General features: G+C 29.3%; 1 protein-coding gene across 2 annotated transcripts in view; it reads left to right on the forward strand.

The window, feature by feature from the left end:
- LOC127727879 (WASH complex subunit 4-like) overlaps positions 1–19,696 on the forward strand; it is a 43,044-nt gene that overhangs the window by 15,474 nt on the left and 7,874 nt on the right. For both annotated transcript variants that reach the window (XM_052235038.1, XM_052235047.1), the window contains exons 13-29: positions 2,177–2,302; positions 2,592–2,699; positions 3,907–3,997; positions 5,047–5,102; positions 5,567–5,646; positions 6,221–6,326; positions 6,680–6,793; positions 7,065–7,233; positions 8,016–8,170; positions 8,815–8,889; positions 9,571–9,675; positions 12,957–13,046; positions 13,654–13,698; positions 14,133–14,241; positions 17,653–17,806; positions 18,471–18,534; positions 19,195–19,278. In XM_052235038.1, coding sequence (XP_052090998.1) covers positions 2,177–2,302; positions 2,592–2,699; positions 3,907–3,997; positions 5,047–5,102; positions 5,567–5,646; positions 6,221–6,326; positions 6,680–6,793; positions 7,065–7,233; positions 8,016–8,170; positions 8,815–8,889; positions 9,571–9,675; positions 12,957–13,046; positions 13,654–13,698; positions 14,133–14,241; positions 17,653–17,806; positions 18,471–18,534; positions 19,195–19,278 — 1,731 coding nt within the window. The remainder of the gene's footprint in view (positions 1–2,176; positions 2,303–2,591; positions 2,700–3,906; positions 3,998–5,046; positions 5,103–5,566; positions 5,647–6,220; positions 6,327–6,679; positions 6,794–7,064; positions 7,234–8,015; positions 8,171–8,814; positions 8,890–9,570; positions 9,676–12,956; positions 13,047–13,653; positions 13,699–14,132; positions 14,242–17,652; positions 17,807–18,470; positions 18,535–19,194; positions 19,279–19,696) is intronic.

Below are 19,696 nucleotides of genomic sequence, written 5' to 3' on the forward strand. Positions count from 1 at the left end.
CCTTAGCATTGTGTATATTGTGTATAATGCAATAGCATAGTGTATAGTATAATGCTAAAGCTTTTTGCATATTGATATGCTATAAATGTACTGGCGTAATACTATAAATGTACTGGTGTAATGCTATAAGAATGTACCAAGGGCGATGCTATACGAGTTTACCTAGTGTAGTGCCATACAATTTGCTCCTGTATATAATGCAAATGAATTGCAGTTTTGTTAATATAATATGAAAATAAGGAGATGTGGTATGATTGCAAATGAGACAACTATCTGCCATAGTTGAAGGTAGATGTAGATTAGGTGTCTTTTTCTGAGCGTCCGTTCTTATCATGTTGCAAAAATACTTTTGTTTTAAAAATATTTTACCAAGTATCATTTAATATACAACAAAATACCTAAAACTTGAAATGTAAAGATTGAACTATCAAAAAATTAAGTGTCGTAAAGTATATTTAAAATTTTTGGGGATTTTTTCAAGAAAATAAGGCTCGTGACCCCCTATTTTTATTTGATATTTCGAAGTTATTAATGAAAAGCAATTCTCTTATCGAATTTTAGCCAATTCTATCATTTAAAGTTTCCGCAATAAGGAAAACTTAAGTTTCCCCTATATTAACAATATAAAATAACCCAAATTTCGTTAATTTCAATGTGTTATTACGAAAAAACAAGGTCCGTGATCTCCAGTTTTTATATTGAAATTACATTGACCCAGAAGTCTTTTACAGAAGTTTAAGAAAAATCTATCGTCCAACATTTAGACACCCCAGCTACCTTAAATGATGTGGATGTAAGCAATTGTTATAGGCAACCATACGGCCTTCAACAATGAGAAAAATCCATACAGTATAGTCGGTTATAAAAAGCCCCGACATTGTAGACCTTATTTTCTTCACCCCCTCCCCCTTCTTCCCCTACCTTATACTACTGCTGAATGATACACAAAAGCACAACAAAAGAAAACAAATTTCGCTATCCCTTCGAAATTGGAATTTGATAAAGAAAAATTAACACGTTCTATTTTTATCATACATGTGTAGTTTCAGTTTCAACCATGGTTCTAAATTTAGATTTTACTTTCCCCAAAAATTGCGGACGGAATAGAAGACACCTGTTTATTTTCTGCACCTTGAAAACTGAGATTTGGATGACATAGATTTTACTTATTCTGAGATAAATGTAATAGTGCTCAATTCTTAGTTTCTGAGTGTGTAATATTTTGTGGACGGAATCTGATGTTGTTTTTTTTTTTTTTGCTGTTGACTTTTTCTTCGGCTTATAAATGTTGTACTAGTGGTCGATTACCCCTTAGTATCTTTTATACTTTTTACATAAATAATAAAATATAAAACATCATAAAATTTTCAATTGCAGAAAAAACGGACATGCCAACGTCTTTCTAGTTCAACACACAAATTCACATGCAATATAATTATTCGTTACCTACAATTTTTCGCTACACTGTGAATTTCATTCAAAACTATGTTTTTTCAAAAAATATTGTGGGGTCAATTCTGGTTTGATTTTTATGAATTTGATACGAATAGAAGCAGAATTGTCACTGGTTTATTTGTTCATTTGGTTATAATTTTGTTGTTTAGGCGTTTTTACCTTCTGTTGAAATAAACACGAGTCGTATTGTGTACCTGCTCCTGCGTGTCTAAAACAAAACAGTGGTAATAGAGTCAGACTAACTCACAATAGGATACTCAGATTTCTGATTGGAGTCATTCTAATAATTTCTTTAAAGTTTTGAGATTGCACATGAATACTTGTTTGGATTCATGTTAGACAGCACGAAGTCATTTTCTTTCATGTGCCCATTTTTCCTTTCTTGGAGTAGGGGAGATAACCCGCGTAACTAACGACGCACGTTTTTTTATCCTAAATTCCGCTAGAGGCGTGCAATTACGTACACTTCGCCTTAAATAATATAATGCATAATTCAACCTTTTTAATAAAAAACGTCAGTATAAAGTTGCAGCTAAAAAACATACTTTGAACATCTACTTTATTATATCTGTTTGGAATTGACATCTCCGTAGTTTTTTTCTATAATAAAATCCAAATCGACAAGTTCAGATTTTGATAAAGATTATACATTGTCTAATATATACAACCTTGTTAAAACCTGTGTTGCATCTAGGTAAAGTACATTGATATGTATTTACAGGGATTACTGTATGCCAATAACATTAAACATCTGGTCCGAACTGTGATGAATCTACATGTAGCCTTACAGAAACCAATGACTAAAACTGCAGTTATCTCCCTTTGTAGGTTGATAGAACTGTTAAAGGTATGATGAATTATATATTGCCAAGATCTTATTTTGATATTCCTGTGCTTATCCAAAAGGTTTTTTAACCTTTAAACTTTTGAGAATTTGTTTTTGATTTTTGTTACTTTTCCCAAGATATAATGTGCCAAAGGAGTAAAGATTTTTCTTTCGTATCGTACATTATTTTATTTTTTTTCATCCTTTTTGGAAAGGATAATTTCCTTTAAGTTCATATATTAAAAAAATTAAAGATATAACATATTTTTTGTATTGATTATCAAGATATCTGATAATTGACTGTTTTCAGGCAATAGAACACACATTTCACAGGAGAACAATGTTGATAGCAGATTATGTCAGTCATATATCACAGCATTTAAGTTTCCTTCTACTCTCCTCCATATCAACAGCCAAGGTAAGGACAAAGTAACAAAATATGGAGTATCAAAACTTTTTCAGGAGAAAATGGAATTATAGAGATTCATATATAAATAAAGTTTGCTATATACTTGGTCATGTTAACTGGTGAATTTAAAAAATATACCACCCTATGTATTGATATGATAGTCATTAATGATAAAAAAAAATTGAACATGTAATTTTTCTTATGTACTACCATTTGTTAAGATCCTAAAAAAACTCGCTAATTTTGTTAACCAATATATGATCAATATATGAACATGCTGCATTAAAAAATAATGAATGAGTAAGGTGGATTATCGGTATATATTTCCTCAGATAGAATTTTTTTATACTTTGCCAGAATGAAGATGTTTCAATGCTCTTTTCAAAAATAAAATAAAAAATATGGGTCACCGTGCTATTTTTCAAGCTATAAGTCGTGCAAAATTGCCCAAATTTGTATAGATTGTTCATGAAAAAACACATTTTTGTGAATAAAAAGAAATCTATGGGATAGAATTTTGAAATAACATATGAAAAGATAGGTTTTATAATATGCTTTCAGAAAATAAAAAGAAAAAATGGTGTCACCGAACTTGTTTTCTTTCTACAAGTAAAAAATGAAAATTTCACCATCATTCCAGTATAATTTTTTTACTATTAAATGGCCAAGTTGAAAAATTGATTCTAAAAACATAAATATTTGGTTTTGTTTAAACATTTTGGATAATGCAATGAATCACCTATTTTACTTTATACAAATAAGCAGTTTTACATATAAACTGCAAATCTGTCTCAAAATTTGAAGATTTAGGCAAAGAACTAGACCGATTGTGTATTGTTATTGTACGATCCAAGATGGCGGTATACAGTGAATCTACCTTAAACAAATAAATAAATTGATGTATTTTTGTACTGCAACTATTACCATACACAGCCCTTTAATCAGATTTAATGCATATTCTAATGACAGACTTCTGTAAAAAAAAATTATTGGTGAAGTAAAAACGAAGATGCTTTATATTTTTATATCCTTCAGTGTGTAAAATTTAATTGAATATTACCTGTATTTCTTAAACATTGATCTTCTCCCATCAGATTTTATTTAAAGTCATCCGTGTCCCTTTATAATTATTTCTGTGAAGATCCTCATTAGTTTTTTTTTATGAAAGAAATATTCATTTGAAACACCTTAATTTGATATGATTTCTATCTTCCAGAAAAGAATAACATCAGACAAGAGATATAGTGAGAGAAAATTGGATGTATTGTCTTCTTTAGTGTTAGCAGAAACAGCATTAAATGGGCCAGGTATTCATTTACTGTCATGACAGTAATTTTAAAACTCTTTTCTAATGTCTATCTTATTTAGTTCAACTACTTCAAATTTGACATATCAGAGCTTTGTGATATAAAGATCTATGGTATATGTCAATATTGACAACAGTCCAACAACACAAACAACCAAAAGACATCTATAGTCTACAGCAATGTACAATATTTCAAGCTTTAAATCGCTCCAGTCTAAAATAAAAGTTGTTATGAATTACACATAAAAGTATAAAAAATCTGCCATCAACACCAAATTCTCCATATAAACAAAAAAGTGAAAGGTGTGTCATAAGACAACCATTGACTTAGGATAACGCATGAATGCGTGGCAGGGTTATTCAACACAAAAGTATGTATTCAGTGGAAGTTTTCACACCATGAAAGTATTTTTTTATTGTGAACCAGTCAATAATGAATGGATTATGGTTAGTAGTAATGTGTTTGTCCAGATTTCCCATGTCTTACATCAACTCAATTTTGCTATTACCAAATCAATTTCCAATTTTTGTTTAGTCTACTTTACGGAACATGTGATATTTAGCTGTGATGAAATATCTCAATAGTCTTGACTTAACTAGCTTCCCTTTGTTTTAAATGATTTTGCTGTAATAGAAATATGTTGGTGAAATATTTTATTTTCATTTTGCATATAATAAATCTAAGTTTTCTCTCTCTATTTACATGATGAATAAGTGTAATATCATACTTATCTTGAATATGATAGTTTATTGGTCCAATCCCCAGCCGGGTCATATTTATGACTCAAATTTTTTCTTTGAGTCCTTTCTACTAAGCAGACAGCATTTTTACTTTGATACATTCTTTGTGGGTTGTAGTCAAATTGATATTTTATGAAGAGGTAGAATAACAATTATCCTGGAGATTGTTACTTTGTAAAGTAGCTCAATTAAAATCTTACTCATTGTGTCAGTCTAGTAAAAATCTTCTTGTTGCCCTGATGATGAAAGTAATATTTACCCCTGAATGTTTTATACCCATTAATCACTTATATCTGATTTTTTTGACAGGTACAAAAGAGAGAAGACTCATTCTGCAATTAGCCTTAGCAGTAGGGAAAACCATGGTATGTATTATATATCCCTTGTAAATAATGTGTAAGAAGGGAAGAAGATATCAGGTAAATGTCATAGAGACAGCAAGTCTTCAACAGAGGTAAATAAATTTGAACGTTAAGAGGTCATCATAAAATTTTCAAGATTGAAGAGATGGCCACAACTGATTGAAAGCTTTAAACCACCATCTGAACCTTTGTTGGAAGATTTGATGTCTCTTCAACATTTTTATAAAACTGATATCTTCTTTCATTCTTATGTTCAACCTTTATACTTATCTTATGGTTATCAGTTTTTTTATATATATGTTTATATATATACTGGCGAAAATTTAATTTCAGTTTCAGTTGTCATATTGTCTGCATTAATACAAACATAACATTATTATCCAGATTTTACTATTACTTTATTTCAGTGAATGAATGTTATATTGAGTATTTTATTTATGAATTGGAAGTTCTTTTCTTTTGCGCAGAAAACCTTCAGAGATGATGAATTAAGTACTATGAATGGAACTATAAGGAAGTTAGAGGCTATATGTGATCTAAGAGAAAGGTAAAAAGTCATAATGTCCTTTTCATAATGTTTATATGTGTTTTATATTCTTAAGAGATTATGTTCAATCTACAACAATAAATCCTTTCAGCTTCATGCATAAGCTTTAAAAGTGAAACATTGTTTCATGTTTCTAAATACTAAACTTTCAAAAGGGATTATATTCTTCCTTTTGAGAATAAGAAAAAAATACTGGCAATCATTCACAGCAAAAAAGTAGGATTCAAGAACAAAATCATATAGATTAGACAACTTTATACCAATTATAACAGTCCTATGTATAGGAATATATTTGATGGAAAGCCCATCAGAGCTTATGTTTGTAATCTCTATCAATATTCACTATCCAAATAAGATTTTACTAGGAGCTATAAAAATTCTTTAGGTATTCTGAAAAAAACATTTGAAGATCCCAAATAACTTTCAAGACATCTACTATTGGATCAGGACATGAATATCATATATAGACCTCAAAAATAAATTCCTCTGAAATAATTAGGCAAGTTTGAGTAGTCAATGTATTTTTGTTATAAAGAGGAGATATTATATTTAATACTTTATTTCTGTTTTCTAGTGTGAGAAAGGCTTGTGATTGCAGTTTTCTGTACTGGCATAGAGTAGTTTTCCCAATTTATCTAACAGACACTTTTGACAACCTTGTTGATCCACACAGAATGCATGTATGTACATTGTTTTTATATATTAATGCACACTCACTTTATCATTCCTTATACATTTTTAAGAATGTTAAATCTTTACTTTTAAAAGTTATGGTTATATCAGTGGCAAGTTCATTTTTATGAAAATTTTGTTTCAGGTTTGTAACTTCAGACAATTTCTGCTACATACATTTATGATGTGGTATTGTGGTTAAGTTATGCTGCCAGTGGAAATTTTTAGGCTTGATTACTGAGATTTACAGATTTAAACATTATTTTTAATGCCTAAATTGGATTTTTTTTTTAAATTGAAGCATTTGTTTAATTTCAAATTGTACTTGTATTTATACAATACTGTATTATATATTTGGCAGTACATATTTGGTGCTTTACGAGACTCTGTGCCTCCAATGGCAGCTGTAAAACACATTACTCCTACAGAACTGATGGAGAGGTTTGATAAAGAAGTATATGGATATCTGAAGGAGGTATTTTCAATTTTATTTTATACTCAAATGAATTTCAGTGAAGTGTTAAAACTTTACAAACACTTTTAGATTTTATACACTATGAGTTACAGTTCATGATTTATTGATCTCTTGATTTTTTGTTTTTGTAAAATTGTATATTTATTTATTTATCTTAAACAAAAAGAGGTACTATTTTCTTTGCACACACAAATCTTTTTATTTGAAAAGAAAGAGCATCAGTTTATGTTGAAAAACATTAAAACATTTTGTACATGAATATCTATTATAGTACCTGTTAGACCCTTTGTGTAGAGAGATAGAAACAGACTTACGACTACAGATACATGCACATCTTCAGCTTGATGACAGAAATCCTTTCAAAGTAGGCATGAAAGATATGTCACAATTACTGAAAGTCCGACCAATCAGATTCTTTGATAGATACATTAATATCAAAGGTAATTTATAACATGCTTTACAGTATAGGTTTTAAGAAAACTAGATTTGTAAAATTATTTTAGATACTATTCACTTCCAGAACAGAAGTACACCCTGTTTTGTGTGATTTTATCTGGAATGGATAAAAAAAGCTATTTACATAGGTTGTTAATGGGATACTGTTGAGACTTAAGACTTGAAATAAAAATATGATATAGAAGTAAATGGTTACTGGTACATTAAGGTATGCTGGAGGTAAATGGCTCAGGATCACTTAAAACTGAAACAATGTTAAAATATTAAAAACCATGCTCCATGTAGAAAACCATTCAGCCTGTTAAGAGGCTTCTTTGTAGATAATTAATTTGTAAGTATGCTGACAATTTCAAGCCACTATCTTTTGTTATAAAGTTGATAGATATCTTTTTATTTTCCAAAAACCACATTTTTACAAAAAAAGTCTTCCTTTTTCCATTTTAGTTTTTAGCTTCTTATGCCATTTGGTTACCACTTCATTGTGATTCAACTGTTGAAAATACCTTTAATGGCAGATGCCATGACTTTTTGTATTTATCTCTTTTTCAGAAATTTTGGAGGAGAATGGGGCAACGTCCATGATTTTATTAACGTTAGTCTTATATTGATAACAACCTGAAATTTCTGTTTCCAACAGTTTTATTCGGATTAAATGAATGAATCAAGATAGGATGTTACAACCATCATTGTTGAATGGTGATGTATTGAGTGCCAGTAATATTCAGCTTTCACATTGAATGATTATGTGTACTATATTTATTAACAGGTTATGTAGAGCATTATTTGAACACAACATTTTACAATTTGACAACAGTAGCACTCCATGATTGGAAAACCTACGGTGAAATGAAACACATGGCAGAGCAGAAATATGGTCTTAAATTAATAGAATCACATCTACCTAGTCAAACATTGGAACAGGTAAATAACTGAATCTGGTATAACATGTAACTGTTAATTCGTGGAATAGGTAAATTACATCTACTCAATCAAGCAGTAGCACTAGAATATCACTACATCTGATAAACATTGATATTGATAAATTATTGAATTACACCTGCATACTCAAATCAGAGCCTGATCTAAAGCTGGAGTGTTTTAATGAATGTACATCGTCAAAATACTATAGCATGTTAAATAAATTTGTCTAGTGAACAAAATTAATAGTTAATTTCATCTTCTTAGACAAACATTGGAATTTATAAATTGTCTCTTCATATTACTTCAGAGCGTGCATTTTCTTGAAATATTAGAATAAATAAAACGTAACTATAAATGCTTATGTTGGAACTACATTGATCTAACATTATCATTTCTATGCATCATAAGAATGATAATCTATCACATGTATATACTTACAATAATAACAGACCATGCAACACTGGCTGTACTACAAATGTATCATCAAAATAGTTCACTCATAAAAAGAACATCTTCATACCAGCACATAGTAACAGAGTTTTCTAGTACATGTATATACAAGTATTTGATTTAATCTTTTTTCTTCTTCAAAACTGTGTTAAATGAGTACATACACTTATTCATTTAAAATTGATATGTTTCAGGGACTAGATGTTCTAGAGATTATGAGAAACATTCATGTATTTGTGTCAAAGTTTCTATATAATGTCAATAATCAGGTATGTTTCATTTATTTAAAAAAAAAATATAGGATATTTGCTGTAACATGAATTTTAACATATAAATAAAATTTGGTTTATGATAATTCTAATAAACTTTATTTACTGCTGTTTCTAATCAGGTTTATCATGTGTCCACTCTTGAAAGTTAATATTTAGACAAAGCTTTTATGACTCCTAATTGGAAATAACTAAAAAACATGCTAGAATGCATACTCTACTATGACAAATACAATAATATGAATAGAACTGGTAATTAGTATATGGTATATACTACAAACACACAAAAGGAATTACTCTTGGATGTCCAAAATATGCAATGTTACTTCAGAAACCCAGTGTTATAGTTAATGATTTTTTTCAGTGCAGCTTATGAGTTCAAATTAAATGTTGAAAGCGTTATTTTCTATATTGTTCGGCATGGAAAAAAATATTGCACAAGTAAATTAGCTTTATTCAGGTATCTTTACTATCATCTTGTCTTACTCTAGGTTTATGACTTTTGAATTTTAAAAAAGCTCTACATTGATTAATAAAGAATTGTTTTCTTGTAAAAAACTGGTCTGATGCCAGTAGGGTTTATATTGTAATTTGAATCTTATTTAAGCCAACCACATAAAACTCCCAAATTTATGTTGGCTTTTCAGACTCTAACAAATAAATTATGTTAACTTTTTTCAGATATTTGTAGAAAAGTCTAGCAATAACAAACATCTCAATACAATCAACATCCGTCACATAGCTAATTCTATCAGAACTCATGGAACAGGAATCATGAATACAACAGTAAGTTTTAGTGTATAAGCTCCATAACAAATATGCACACATATCAAAGGGAGTATGAACTGTTTAAGCTGATAAGTAATAATACTCAATAGAGAACTTTTTGGCTCATTACCTAAAATATTTCTTCAATTCCTGTCTCTTTGGAATTTCATTATCAGTAAATCAAGTTATTTATACAAGTTTATAAATCATTGAAGCCAAGTCAATAATTTATTCTAATTGATTAAAGGTATACCAATACATACAGAGTCACTACTCTTTTTTATGTCCACTGTTTATTTAAAGTACCTTAATAATAAGATTTTTTTTACAACTTCTTCAACCTTTTTGCTCTTCTGAGGTACAAAAGCTAAACTGTGCATTCACTAAAGCAAGGATTGTATGAAATCAATCCCATTTTTTCTCCTGGGTTTTAAGTTATCTTTCGCAATAAATCAGTCTTCTATTTATACTGGAACAATGTAAGAATAAGTACAACAAATCAGTTTAATAATTTTCATTAGTCCTTGGCTAACAATTGAATGTATTACAGCAAAACCTCTCTTGTGTGAAATAAATTTTCCGTTCATGATGTCAATTCTATTTAGGTTGTGATTCCAACTGTTTAAACAAACTGCTGTTGTCTTTTGAATTTTAAGTATTATTTATAGACCGCTTGACTTTCTATATTTTATGAGGTACCAGTTTTCTTGGATTTTTTGGTTCCCTGTAACCATGAATTTAGTTCATTTAAGAAATACATATTTTCAATTGAGTTTAAATGTGTTGATCTTAAGACCACTAATTGAAAACCTCAATTAGATTTCCACAAACCACAAAATTTGATATATATGAAGAAAAGTACCGCCACAATTGAAGCAACTGATATGAAATAATACTTTTACATGGAAAGTTAACCAGTGAATGATCTCTAAATACAACTTTAGTGTTTTACCATATAACTAACATTAAATGTTTTATGACCTGAAGAAAGACTGAAAAACTTATCTGCTTATTTTTATTCATAAATACAAAAATAGCAATGGAAATAGCATATACTAATGAAAAATCATGAAATATTTACATATACAATCATTAGATTGTAATGCTAAGCACTAAAACAATATCAAAACTTTTCACTTGTAGTATTGAATCATAAAATGTCATTAAATATATAAAATGTCCTTTAAGAGCACTATTATCATTAACATCAAAGTGTCTTATCTGTAGTAACTCCCAGACAAAAGCCTGCTGATGTAGACATTGACATCTGTTGAAGCTATTCTAGATGGTGTTAGACGTGGAAGTTGAAGTATTGACTTCTTGGTCTGTTTTGGTTGTTGACCTGTTGTAGAGTTCCTTTTCCTCTGTTTGCTGTTATTTTTTGTCCTGTTTGATCGATTTCTTGAAGAATACCAGTGCTTTCTCCATGGACTGTTGAAAGATGCTGGCCCATGGGTGTGGGTTGATGATTCTGGGTCTGGCTTAATACATCTGTGACTAGTTGGTTCTTGCTTAACAAGTCTCAATGGAGATGTGTAACTTGTGGCTGGCTCTGTTTTGATGTTGGTAGCTAGATATGTGCTGTCATCAACAAGTTCCTGTTTGATGTTGTGAGTAGTAGAGACCTGGTCTGGATCAGACTTTATGTCTTGTTGTTGACTTGTATGATGTCCAGTTATGTTGTTGTTCTGGTCAGTGCTGTCATTGCCAAAGTGCAGTATTAAGAAGTGACCACTGGCAGATGTTCTGGTATGCTGGGTAACATTTAGTCCCTCTGGTAATGTGGTCAGGTAATCCTGGACAGAGCTTTGGAATGACTGGTAATAAGACATACTGAAACAATTGTGGTAGAGTGATTTATGGTTACAATCATGGATGCAACATTATTTATTACAAAGTTTTTGAAACAACAAAGCAATTGATTGGTTAAGGGGTAAAACTTTAAAAATAACACCAAAAACCATTGGTCAATTTTGTTAATAAAATCTATTGGATAAAAGTTGGGCTTGGGTGTGCATTTTTGGTAAAACATTAGATAATTAAAGATATTTCAATACAGAGAAAATAATTTAAGATTATATTTTTAATGTTTTTATTACATGTTATTAAAAACAGAAAGAACTAATCATAATCCTTTTATGTTTTACTCATAAAATTATAAGCTTGTGCAAAACAAACATTCTTTTTAATTGCAAGCTTGTTTCAGCTAATTACTGCTAGATTGGTCGTTATTTTCAATTACTCATCTTGGTTAAATTTCTAATCTTTGCTTTTTTCATACCTGTTATATCGTGATCAGTTATTTGATGTTTACCATCAAAGAAATATTTAAATTTGTCAAAATTTTGATGAGAAATGACAAATCTATCTATATTCAAATATTTTATGAAAAAAATAAAAACAACATCATTTTATCATCAGCTGTATTAGTTTCTTTCAGAAGCAGTTATATGAGATAAACATGTCCTTATTCATATACAGAAAGCTAAAAAAATGCAAGATCTTAAAAATTAGTTTAACCCTGCCACATTTTAATGTACATATACCAAGTGAAGATCCTTGTCACTATAGTTGTTTTATGTCATATCCTAATGTTTTTCATTATTTGGAGAATTGGATTCTAATGGCGGTTCTTTGATTGTTTCTTTTAAATGTATTCACAACTATACAATTTAGAGGTTAACATTGTGTGTAGATACCTGTCTTCTGTTGAAGACTGTATGTTGAACTCTAGATGTCTTTTGATTAGTTTATGTCTCATTGACATATACCTAACATCTCCATTTATTCATAATTCCTAGAAGTGAAGATTTCTTCCTTAACATACAGTTCTGGATTGATGGGCCAACTTTCAAAATTTGTAATGTAACATTGTGATAAATTGAACAAAAGAAAAATAGTCTGACTTCTTTTTTCTTAAAAAAAATGTATATAGATGAATTGATTTGCCTTAAAACATGGATGATATTGTATGGATAGCGTTAACCATGATGAAGACTGTTATTTGTTATAATTCAACTTTATATGTTTTGTATACCTGTTTTCTATATGGAGACTGCCCTGACTAATCAATTACTGTTGCTTATCTCATAAAAAAGGTATATATTGTAGAGGCATCTTAGACGTTTTCTATCTTGCATTGTTTATTGTATTATCAAGTTAAGTATTTATCACTAGCCATGACATAAATCGTCAGTTGATATGAAGAGGTTGTAATTTTACTTTTTATTTGAATTTGTTAAAAATTTCATATTTTATATTTTGCAAGTCATTTTATCAAATCTTAAATTCTATTTCAGGTAAATTTTACGTACCAGTTCCTGAGGAAAAAGTTTTTTATTTTCTCCCAGTTTATGTTTGATGAGCATATCAAATCCAAACTAATAAAGGTAATTATTTTTATTTTTGAGTCTTCATCTTTGATTCGTTTTTTTTTTTACATTCCTGACACACACCATGCAATAAATAGTAGGAAAATACAGCTACAAGGAATAAGTTTTGGAGTTAAAAAACTATAATTATGGATTATAAATATATGTTTTATATGTTTTATTAATTTTAAGCCCTACTCTTTTATTGCAATAGACTCATCAGTGACACTTGAATCAAAAAGTAAAAAGGTTAAAACATAGTGATTTGTTTTCCAAATGATTACCAGTAAGAACAATGTCAAAACAGAAGGTAAAAGCAATGTTGTATTTCCTTGAAATTGCAAAACTATCAAATATATCAAAAGGTTACCCTAGGTTTAAATTTTAACTTTGAACCCTTTTTGTTAGAAATAGATAAACATTAATAAAAAAAATGAGAATTGAAGGTTTTCATAATAGATAAAGATGACAATAGCCAAGATTAGAAATGTGTTTGAATATCCCTCTTGAACAAAAGAATGAAGGTGTATTATAAGACCTCAGTTCTCTGTAGTTGTAGATATTTTAGCCTATCTTTGTTAATATTGTTATAATGTTAATACAGTTTTATACATATCATTTGTAGGACTGGAAATTTTTCAAGGAAAATCATCTTCAGACCGATCAAAAGGTACAATAATTAACAAAAGAAAAACATGTATGTGCCTAAACTGTAAACGAACAGTGGCATTTAGTGTTATATTTGTCTAGCTTTTCTTTATAACATTTAATGCTACTAAGCACTAGCATGTTGGGCATAAGAAAAATTCAGTTTTAAAATTTATTACTAGAATTACAAAAAAAACTACTCCTTTTATTTTCCAATTCAGAACTTTTTAAGGATTTTACAGTAAAAAGTATGCAAAGCACACACTACTTGCAATATGAACAAAAAAGTGCCACAATAATTATTATATTTGCTGTAAGAGTATTTTTTTTTTAATTACATCATACAACAGTAACATATGGTAAAAAAATTCCGGTGAATGTAAATTCTTTTTTTTTTTTGTGTGACTGAACTTCTTAGCTACACGATTTAATTTTATTGTGATTTTTATTTTACAGTACCCATTTGAGAGAGCAGAGAAGTTTAATAAACAAATAAGAAACCTTGGTTTAACACCTGACGGAGAAAGCTATTTAGATCAGTTCAGAGTGCTTATTACACAAATTGGTAAGAATGATATAGACATCATATAGTGTATGATCATCTTTTATCACTTTTTAAATGCTGGTAAATTTATTGAAAAATTGCAAAGAATTAGTCATTGTTGATTATGAAATGTCATGTCACAAAGATTTCATGCATTTTCAAGTAAAAAAATTTACACTTAAAGACTTAATTACTTCTTTAATATGTGTTTAAGGAGATAAGACTCATGTAATTTGTATGAAAATAGAAATGTTTACTTATAGGCCATAGCATGAAATAGATATAACAAAGTTAAAACATGGTTCTCAAAAATATATAAAATTTCTTTTGAAGAAGGTTTACAGTCAGGAGTCTACTTCTTCAAAATTATCTCCCCATTAAGCCACCCAGTTTTTATAATTGTGAAAATGGAAGCCATTGTAGTGATGATGCGATGTCAATTTAGCTCTTGAAACCCGATCATATTATCCACATAGCATCATTACGATCCTGAAAATTAAAATTGATAACGTTTATTATAGAAGTTGGGCACAAAACAGGGTATGGACTGTGAATGACCTTCTAGATGAGCAAGGAAATATATTGTCCTATCAAAATTTTGAACGGCTATATACTTTTAAACCCACATTTTTGCAATTTTATGGTATTAAAGTAGCATTAAAAAAATGGTTACAATCTATGGGAATCAACACTGAAAGGGAAAAAAAACAACAAGCTTTGTTACCTTTTAATAACATTTTTTTCAAGTCAATCAAAGGTTCAAAAGACATGTATAATATTTTAAACCAAGGTGAAATACCAGTTGTTATTGCAACTGAGCGAAAATGGGAGGGTATATTGAATAACATTGTAGGAGATTGGAAAAAAATCCATAATTATGTCACTAAAATTTCAAAAAATACCAAGCTCTGTTGGTTTCAATACCGAATTATTCACCGTATTTTAGGTACTAATACTTTGCTTTTTAAAAAAAACCTTGTACAGTGTAATTTATGTACATTTTGCAAGGAAGAACCAGAAAGCATAGAATACTTATTGTGGGGCTGTCATATTGTAGAAGACATTTGGCACCAACTGAATGCTTGGATTTTTGAAACAACACATATTGAAATTCCACTAAATATGGGTATAGTCATGTTTGGTCTTTATGATTACTATAAACTAAATTTCATAAAAAATAAAGTCATTTTTGTCAAGCCTTCGACTTTTGTTGAAAAAGCGAGACATAGCGATCCTACATTCCGTCAGCGTCGTCGTTGTCGTCCACAAATATTCACTATGTGGTTAAAGTTTTTTGAAATTTTAATAACTTTCTTAAACTATTCTGGATTTCTACCAAACTTGGACAGAAGCTTGTTTATGATCATAAGATAATATTCAAAAGTAAATTATGTAAAAAAAAAAATCCATTTTTTCCGTATTTTACTTATAAATGGACTTAGTTTTTCTGCCAGGAAACATTACATTCACTCTGTGGTTAAAGTTTTTGAAATTTTAATAACTTTCTTAAACTATCCTGGATTTGTACCAAACTTGGAAAGAAGCTTGTTTATGATCATAAGATAGTATCCAGAAGTAAATTTTGTAAAAAAAAAATCCATTTTTTCCGTATTTTATTTATAAATGGACTTAGTTTTTCTGCCAGTTAACATTACATTCACTCTGTGGTTAAAGTTTTTTTAAATTTTAACAACTTTCTTAAACTATCCTGGATTTGTACCAAACTTGGACAGAAGCTTGTTTATGATTAAAAGCTAGTATCTTAAAGGAAATTTTGTTAAAATTTTGTTCCATTTTTTCCGTATTTTACTTATAAATGGACTTAGTTTTTCTTCCAGTTAACATTACATAACAGTCTGCAGTTTAAGTTTTTAAAACATTTATTAGATTCATAAACTATCCTGGATTTTTACCAAACTTGGACAGAAGCTACCTACAATCAAAAGATAGTATAGAGAGGAATATTTTTATTAATTTTTTTCCTCAATTTTGTTGAGCCTTGAGATTAACAGCAAAAGTAGGCGAGACACTGGGTTCCGCGGAACCCTTACGAATTTTACTAGTAAAATATTTCATCTACAGATCTAAGATGGAAGAGGAAAAACCTCATATAGAGGGACTTAAAAACTATATCAAAGAAAACTTAATTTTAGAAAAGCATATTTCCTCAAAAAATATGAGTGCGAAAGATTATAACATGTACTGGAACCCCTGGGATAAAGTCATTAATTAATTTTATAGTGAATTATTATGTATAAATGTGCTTGAAATGTAATTTCCATTATCACTATATTATTTGATGAAAATGTTATACTTCGTCCATATATATATTGTATTCTGTTATATCATATCGTATTATTATTACTATTTTTGTTTACTCTTATTTGCTTGATTATGCTTATTTTTCTTGCTTGCTTTATTATGTGCCACTATAGATAATATATGTAAATGCCTGTCAATCCATGATGAATAAAAAAAAATAAATTATAAAAAAAAATCATTACGATCCTTATATGCCAGTTGTATCTTAAAAGACAAATGTATCTACTTTCTATTGAATGAGCATCATTTAATGTACTTTTATGCATTTGGTCAACTTAAAACTATTGTCTGATCGGTTGTCAGGGGGAGTTACCCTAGATAACACTCACAAAAAATGAAGTTTTTTTTAAGTTATGCATTTTTAAGATCCACTTGTAAAGTCTGTCGTCAAGTACTTTTAGTAAATACTAGTTATTCGAACACACCTAATCTGTTGTTATGACTCATTAGAAATATATTTCACTTGACCCATATATTTCATTTCTTAGTACTGTAAGTTTTTAATGTTATTATATAAACCTATAGCCTAAATATATAAAAATAATGGAATCTGAAGCGAGATGATGTATTTAATAGTTTTCTTTTATACATTTTCAAGACAGACTAGTCAATTCAAACACGCCTGAACATAAAAAGGTGTACTTGACTTTTGAAATTATTGCCCATTTTGGGGTTTTTTTCCAAAAAAACTGACTCCAGGGGCAGAGATGCAAATCAATGCTTTAAAAAGATCAATCTATTATCTTTCTTTGGAATTTTTTCGGCGGAATTTATGCTTATGCACAAAAAAGATCCACATGTATTTGCGCCTACCCCAAACGACTGTTTTGTGAAAATGTATCTATAATTTAAAAGATTACAAACATCTCAAAGCTTTATACCATAATTTAGGTAAAAACACATATACATGTATAAGATGCATAAAATCCTAAATTATGCACATATATTTAACTTTTAAAGCCCATAGAAACAGATGTAAACAGTTCAAATTTATCAACTTGGCCTTTTTTACCTTCTCTAACAAAGAGTTCCATTTCTTTTGTTTAATTTCAACTGGGTTTCCGCCTGTACCGTCATATCAGTTGTAAATATAAATGACTTTCTTTAAAGGAAATGCTATGGGTTACATAAGGATGATTAGATCTGGTGGTCTCCATTGTTGTAGTAATGCTATCAGATTTGTACCAGATTTGGAAGACATTGTCAACTTTGAGGAACTTTGTAAAGAGGAGGGATTGTCCTTGGAATGCCAGACTGCTGCTAAGTAATTGACTTATTTCATATCAGAAAATAACGTTCCAAAAATACTGTGTCTCTCTTTTGATAGCAAATGATATTTATTCCATGGGAGGTTGTATGAGGCAGAAGAAAATTCATAGTTGGTTCCAATCTTTATTTGTATGTGTTTGGTAATTTTGAGGAATCATTTATATTTAGGTCGTGGCTTACATTGTGAATTCTTTAAACATTTAAAACTACTAATGTCTGCAAGTAAAGATTTATATTTTAGACCAACAGATATATTCTAAATCAAAATTCATAAAACATTTAAATGTATTTTTTAACAAATCAATACAAAAGATTGTAGAAGTGTTACAATTGCATGTACTAAAATAATACCAAGCTAATTTTCTTAAATTTGTCTTTGAAGAACATTTGAGAAACCTTAACCTTCTGTACTAAGACAACACCAAGCCTTAGTTTAAATGGTAATATTTTGAGAAAGTTTAAGTGTAACAACAGCCTTTGAACCTCAAATCATAAGCAAATGTAACTTTTATTAGATCTTTTAGCATTGTTATTATAGTAGTCTTGATGAATCCTAATTAATTTCATTAAATAATAATTAATTTTTTCCATTCATTGAACTAATATCAAAATCAAGATAAAATATTAAAAATCATCATATTCTTTCTGTAAATTTTCAGGAATTTAGATAACGTTGTAAACAATCTGGTACAGAATTTTGCTGAAGGAACAGAATATTTTAAAGTAAGTATAATGTTGTTTTTTTCTGAAAAATTGACAAAAAAATATGATACTTAGCCAAGAGGCAGCAAATACCAATATTTTAAGTCTATGTTTAGACCTTTGACTTTGCTAGGAATTTAAACCATGACCTCCTACTCTCAAGACATGCACCTTTCCATGATAGATTGAAGGCAGTTGCAAACCCTACAAAAATAAGTAAAACCCACAGTAGTTCAATAACAAGGTTTTTTTTAAAAATATAGTTCCAACATTCAAATATGAATAAATCGAGGCATGGGATATATACAATGAGACATCAACCCAACGACAAAAAATATCTATAGAGCAACACATAGCCTTCAAAAATAAACAGGTATCCTTATAAAATTAGTCAAGCTCTAAATCACCTTGAAGTAACAATAAAAAGTCCCCCATTATGACGTCCGACCAAGACTGACAAGATTCAGAACTTGGGACAAGAACATGAAAATGTGGCAGGTTTAAAACCTTATTATATATACATAGGTAAGGATTCTATTTTACCAATAAAATCTGAAATTAGAAATTTTTATTCACATAAGAACATTTTCCAATAAACCCATTTTCTTTCTATAACTGGACTCTAAAAAACTTTCTAATATATACTGATTTTAGCTAACTATGGCATTATTTACCTTGCAGATGTTAGTTGATGTTTTTGCACCAGAATTCAGGAATACAAAGAACATGCATCTGAGAAACTTTTTTGTCATCCTTCCACCATTGGTAAGTTCTGTGTTCTTTTATAGATCATTGGATTAAAGATCATTACTTTTTTTTTTCACATCATTACATAGATGGCGTCCATTAGTCTGTTGTCTTTCCCTTGTAGTTGTCATTCCATTGAAAAGACCACCTTCACGTTTTAAGTGAAATATACATAGATTTTTTGGTTTTTTTTCAAATAGTTTTGAACCCTGCAGATAGCCTGTAGCCTTGCAATTCCAAATAAGACTGGTAACTTGTAAAAATTTGTTATTTAAAATATACATGTGCAAAAGAAGGAGAAAATTTCAGTATAATTTAAAACATCTGAGATTGTCCCCAAATTTATTACAATATAAAGCTAGTTGATTTTGAAAGACAGCAAGTCGTTCTTTGTCATTTGAAATAAGAAATAAGAAGAATTAGTGCATAACAAATA

The sequence above is a fragment of the Mytilus californianus genome, unplaced genomic scaffold, assembly GCF_021869535.1.
Source record: "Mytilus californianus isolate M0D057914Y unplaced genomic scaffold, xbMytCali1.0.p SCAF_1, whole genome shotgun sequence".
NCBI lineage: Eukaryota > Metazoa > Mollusca > Bivalvia > Mytilida > Mytilidae > Mytilus > Mytilus californianus.